At 36.3% G+C, this 6,680-nt stretch overlaps 1 protein-coding gene across 1 annotated transcript; it reads left to right on the forward strand.

The window, feature by feature from the left end:
- The first annotated feature begins 4,612 nt into the window (after positions 1 to 4,612).
- LOC113176178 (olfactory receptor 4K17) lies at positions 4,613 to 5,566 on the forward strand. The gene has a single exon (XM_026380627.2). It carries the CDS (start codon positions 4,616 to 4,618, stop codon positions 5,564 to 5,566), a length of 951 nt encoding a protein of 316 aa, XP_026236412.2. The 5' UTR covers positions 4,613 to 4,615.
- The last annotated feature ends 1,114 nt before the right edge of the window (positions 5,567 to 6,680 follow it).

Consider the following 6,680-nt stretch of genomic DNA (forward strand, 5'->3'; position numbering starts at 1 on the left):
GACAAGTAATTTGTAGCCCTGAAGCATTATTCCCTCAACAAACCAAATTCCCATAAGAATCACCTATTGAGAGTTTGCAGAGTTTTCTGGCACTTATTGGCCACTACCTAATTCTAACAGACTATATTAGGAGGTCTGAAGTTTAGAGTTGATATAATCCAATGATCTGTACTTTATTATGGAACTCTGAATTCAGAAGGCTGATGACCATCTCCATTTCCCCGTTAGAATTGTGTTTCTTATATCTGAACTGGTAAGAAGGCATCGTTAATATTAAAGTCGATGCATTTGCCTATTAGAGCTCATACACAATAGCAATTGTTCAATAAATGTGTTGTGACTTGATATGTAAAAGGCAGAATCTCAGGTTTCAGAAAACACTGCAGAAATTCTGAAAAGTTTTCCAAAAGAAGAATTAAAAACAGATTTGTGTGTGTGTGTGTGTGTGTGTTAGTTACTGGGGATTAAAACAGTAGCAGTAAAAGCTAATGATAAGATTTACAAGAAGTTCATAGTAAAGGGGTTGGCATATAATAATATTAATGTATAAATAAAATTATTATCATTGAGGAAAAATGTTGAGCCTTTATTATATGTCAGACACTGTGCTAGGTGCTAATATGCCAATAATAATATATCAAAAGATTTACAAAAATTGAAGTGAGAAAGAAATACATAAAAACAACTGCATACAGATTGTAAGGGTAGTGTTTTGGGAACACAGAAGAGAGAATTATCAATTCTGATTCAGTGTGTTAGGAAATGTGCCACTGAGAATGTCTCAATTTAGAATTTGTGCAAGAGTAGCATGAGTTAGAAAAGCAAAGGATAGCTGATTGATTGGCACATATGAGTTTCTTCTTAGGAGGGACTCGAATTTCCTGAAATCTTTCTTTCTAAATGCTTTATGGAGAGAGCTGGGCTGCTATTAAATGAGTTTTTAAAATAGCCAACTCTCAAGGACTCTTGCTAATTTCAGAGATTCTGAGCATCGCTATTCCTAGGCAGAAGTTCTACTTGGAATTTTATTTTGTTATTATCCTTGTTGATTAGACTCCATCCAGTTCAGGAGAGAAACTGCTCCAATTAAAGAACTTTTGCCAAGAAGTTGGGAAGAATGAAGAGCTTAGGAAACACAAAGATGTGCTAAACAAGAAGTGCAGACCTGTCCTACACACCTCTTACAGCCTGCAGGAAGCACAGAAGTTAGAAGATCAAGAATTCAGCTTTACTTCCATGACTCCACCAATAATTCCCTCCCCTCTCTGAGCCTTGGCTCCCTTCTGTTGTGTGAGCTGCTCCGAGGCATTCCCAATTCCTCCCCACAGTGGGAAGAGCAAGGATTCCACACCCACTTTCTCTTCAAAGTTAAGTCAGCCTGGAGAGAAAATGATGAAAATGGAGACCTGGAAGGACTGAGTAGGTGAAAGTCAAGAAAAGTTTGAGCCTTGTCATTCACTCAGAGAAGTGAGGAGAACAGGTAAGGAGGCAGATAAAGAGAAGCAGTGTTTGTAGGGGGGAGTTTCAGCGGGGCGTCCTGGTGGGAAGAGGTGTGGTGGAATCTAAAATCTGACATAAGTTTCAGAAATAAATTATTAGTTCCTGACTCCATCTACTATACAACACATTCCCTTGGAGGTTAGGGAGACCCAAGGTCTCCTGAATTGGTCAGAATCAGATAGCACAGTGGGAGTCCAACTTCACAAAGGCAACATTTGATCAGGAAAGGAGACTCCTCCTTAACCAGGCAAAGTGTGCATTCCATGCCTGTGTGCTCTGGAAATCTTTAGTTTCTGTCCCATACCAGGGTTGACAGAGGACTTAGACCCACTTGGCTACACAGGGGTGTCTGACCAGCAGAGTTCTGCAACAGTGCTGTGGTCAAAAACCAGTAAGACACACTATTCAGGTGATATCTTAGCATTCAAATCAGAAACTGAAGTAAATGTGCTGCTGACAATTTAAATTTAGAGAGGACCAGATCACCAGCTCAAGTCTTGAACTCAAAATAAATATTTTCCCCAGAGAAGGTTTACACACTCCTTCTGCGGTGATGCAGCAAGCAGGGGTAAATGCTTTTGTTATCAGAACTATGTGAAAGATGAGAGGCAACATCCTGACTCTTGTTAAGTTTTTCTCTGAATTTCAAGTTATAGCTAATACAATATTCATGTACCAAAATTTCCAAATTCATGGCTGAAAAATTGAATCTTGTGAAATAATGGAAAAATTAAGATTTTTATTATGTACAGAGTGTTCTGGGCATGACCAGTGTTTTCTTGTTGCCTAAAGTTAATAGGATGAATAATGAGATTCAAACCAATGTTGATTGTTTGTTGATTCAGCTGATGATACACTTTGTTACAGTGTATTATAGAGTTCAATTTAACTTATTGTGAACAAAGAGAAAAGAAACATGGCAGAGCATCAACCCCATGACAAAGAGAGATCATGTGTTTAACTACATCATGCAAGAATTTGCTTCAGAACAGCAGAGTTCAATTCAAATAGCAACACAGTATGGAAAATGACTCAGTGTATGAATGCAATAATGATGCTATTCATTCCATTATTCAGTGTTTCCTTTTTACTAGGCAATTGCCTACTAATTTTAATAATTGTATTATAAAACTTATAGTGTTTAAATGCCTTTAATAGTATACAACCTATTCCAGTGATAAGCCTAACTCCAGGTTTATGGACATTTAAATTTGCTGTCATTAATTCCGGAGTTTAAATCCCTTTGCTTTACCCTAATGAACTAAGTAAGCAGTAAGAATAGTGTCAACAGTTAACATTTACTGGGTGCCAGCTGTGTGATGAATGTTGTGCTAAGGACTTTTTATATACTATATTAATTAAAGTTTTTTACTTCTGAGTCATATTCTTTATGTTAGTTTTATGATGTGGCACAGTGCTTAGAAGATTATATAATATTCATAGTACCAGTGGGTACATTTTGGTGGTAGAGAAAACCTAAGCATGTTTCCCCCTCATCATCTAACACAAAGTCCTTCAGATAACTTAGCATTCAGGGAAATCATGGAATTCCTGCAATTCTTTTATTCTTTTTGTTGCTCCATAATAGCCCTTAAATAGAGATTTCACTGAGATAAGTTACAGATCATGTGAAGAATGGAATCAGGAACAACTTAAAAGAGTATTTTTCAAAGCAGTAGAGATTTTTTTTTCTATTTACAAAGAAGTTACATCCCTGCATCTAAATCCTTAAGCCCATTTGGCATACTGTATTTGTTCATAAGTGCAAGGAAGCACTGTACAGGTGAGGGCTTGAGGGCTAAATCCTACAGCTGAAAATTTGTGGTAGATGCAGTTTGGATCTAGCATATAGCTCTGCATGTGTTCTATGAGTGACTGTTAATTCAGTGGCTATTCCACATGTGACACATTCATTTTTATAAATTTGTCCTACTCTGTAGGACATATGCAATTTTGTATTTCATCAATTTTGAAGTTGTGTCTAAAAGTATTTGCCTCACCCAAAGTTTTGCCTGCTCTCTCTCACACTGTTTTTGATTTTTTAAGAGATTTTAGCTTTCAATGTGACATTTAGGTTTATTATCCACTTTAAAGTTAATTTTTGTAGAAGTTATGAGATTGAGTTTGAGCTGCATTATGTCTGTGTTATTTTCCTCTACTTTTTTGTATATCCATTTTTTTCCATAATGATTTGCTTCAAAGACCTTTTTGAATTTTAAGTATAATCTCATGTTTTATCTATTTTACACAAATGTTAATCTATTTAAATCTTCATCACCCTAAAATCATTCTTAATTATGTTTCTGCTCTGTTCATTCTGTCATCTTTCCTATCCTTGCATCCCCAATACTGAGTGTCCCACTCACTGTCTCAGTTTCTTGCTTTCACATTGATTTAGTTTCCCCAGTTTTCAATCAATTAACTTATTTGCTGAAGGATAGAATATGAGTGGATAATCAAGTCTAAAGGATCACACCACTTGATACCAGAGAGAGCTATTTTCTAAGCTCATTCAGATCACAAATATCTTTAAGTAGTATCTCAGCCATCAATCTTTCATTTCCGAAACATTATACTTAGTTGTAAGTTAATGTATGTGTTTGCAAATAAAATATTTGATTTCAGAGGTACAGTAGGATCTCTTCACATTTTCCTTTTAATTTTGAATTAAATTTATTTTTAGCTAATAACATAAAATGTACAAACTTATGGGTACATGACATGTTTTGAATCATAAACATTTATCATTTCTTTATAATGAACATATTAAAATCCTTTATTGTAATTTTTTGAAATGGATGTGCAGGTTTTTCCATTTCTTAGCTATTGTGGATAGTGCTGTAATAAACATGAGAGTACAGATGTGTATTTGACATACTGGCTTCATTTTCTTTGGACATATACCCAGTAGTAGAATAGTTGTATCATATGGTCATTCTGTTTTTAGTTTCTTGAAGAATCTCCATATTGTTTATCATACTGGCTGTACTAATTTATATTCCACCAACAATGGACAGGTATTCACATTTTTCTCCACATTCTTCCCAGAACTTAGCAAACTCTATGGTGTAAGTAATCTTGTTTTCTCTATACAGGTCGTCGGTGAGCAAGCCATATGATCAAGTCCATGGAAGTATTAAATCAGACTCAAGTATCAGAATTCATTTTGGTGGGACTGACAAGCTTCACGGATATAGAGTTTCTTCTCTTTCCACTCTTCTCAATTATCTATTTGTTAACAGTTTTAGGTAACCTTCTCATTATAGTTACTGTTTTTTTCACCCCAAATCTGAACACTCCCATGTACTTCCTCCTTGGGAATCTATCTTTTGTAGATATGACCCTTGCTTCCTTTGCCACACCTAAAATGATTGTGAACTTGGTAAAAAACAAGAAGACTATTTCTTTTCTTGGTTGCTTCACTCAGATATTTCTTCTTCATTTACTGGGTGGAAATGAAATGGTACTATTGGTTTCCATGGCCTTTGACAGATATGTGGCCATTTGTAAGCCCTTACACTACATGACCATCATGAACAAGAAGGTGTGTACTTTGCTTGCAATTATTCCTTGGTTAATAGGTCTCCTTCATGCAGGACTTCAGGTACCATTTGTTGTGAACTTGCCCTTCTGTGGTCCCAATGTGGTGGATAGCATTTTCTGTGATCTCCCTCTGGTTAGCAAACTTGCATGCACAGACACATATTTTGTTCAGATAGTCATTGTTGCTAACAGTGGCATGCTCTCCATGAGTTGTTTCCTCATTTTGCTTGTCTCCTACAGTGTGATCCTCATAACCATCAGGAGGCATGCTTCTACTGGGCAATCCAAAGCCCGTTCCACTCTGACAGCTCATATCACAGTGGTGATGATCTTCTTTGGTCCATGCATCTTCATCTATGTCTGGCCTTTCAACAACCATTCTGTGGATAAGTTTCTTGCTGTATTTTATACCATCATCACCCCTATCTTGAATCCACTTATCTACACTCTACGAAATAAAGAAATGAAGACAGCCATGAGGAAACTCTGGAGAGGTTTTGTACATTCTAAAGAAGATACTTAGGTTAAATGCATAATTACAGAGAAATGGGGTATTGCTCAGATCTCTAAAATTTTCTTTGGAAATAGACTTATCTAAGTCATATAGAGAGAGACAAAACAGCAGGATTGCAGAAGATAGATATATGATAACATTTTGAATGTAAATTTAATCGATAATTTTTTAGTGGTTTTAAAATAATTGTCAACAATCCTTGTCCTTCAGAGAAGTTACATAGATACACATTTTAATTTCATAGTATACATTTTAATGAAGTACTCATAAAACTTTATATGAGAATAAAATAAAGTCAATCTTCAGAAATATACCATAATTTTCTGTATAGTTTGAGTGATTCAGTACTCAGTATGGTCTTAATGTTGGATTTCTTTTGCTCAATGATACTGTCTGAGTCACAAATTATATGTGGTGCCTTCTAAGAAACCAGAAGCTGAATTGACCATTGACCTTCCCCATCAAAGTCACTCATTTTTTTCTGTAGCCACTAACATGAGAGTTTGTATAGTTGTCTTTAAGGCTGTTAATATAATGCCATTTTACTACCATCTTCCTGATCTCAGTATTTCTATTCCATAACATTATGCTCTGACTCCAAATATCAGATTATACTTTGCAGAAAGATAAACCCTGGATTTTGGAAGCAATATTTTTTGTGTCTATCCCTGTGGCCAAGACATCAGCTTAGTGACCATATTGAGAAAGTTCCTGACATGAATCCAGAGCCATTATAGATCTTCTCTCTGGCTCCTTAGTTGCTTCAAAAGCCTCTGTCCCTCACATATCATTACCAATGGGCAATGGGAGTGCCTTGTTCTAGGTATCACTATTATCCCCTCCTGAGAATGCACATCTAAGCACTGCTTGTGCTTCTGGCCTCCATTCCAAGGCTTCTCAAGAACACCATCTATCAGTCATACCACCATCACCTCAAGTGGTCCAGGAAGCCAAATGCTGGGCCAGAAGCACTTATCTCTGTCATAACATCCTTAATAAGACACAAGGAGTCTGGAAAGATGATAACAGCCATCTCTATAAAGACCTAGATCACCACCACTGCAGAGTTCCATGCTGTCAGTCACTGAAGGTTCCTGTAATCTTCCTCAACCCCAATTTAACT

This window comes from Urocitellus parryii, chromosome 6 (assembly GCF_045843805.1).
Source record: "Urocitellus parryii isolate mUroPar1 chromosome 6, mUroPar1.hap1, whole genome shotgun sequence".
Classification (NCBI taxonomy): Eukaryota; Metazoa; Chordata; class Mammalia; order Rodentia; family Sciuridae; genus Urocitellus; species Urocitellus parryii.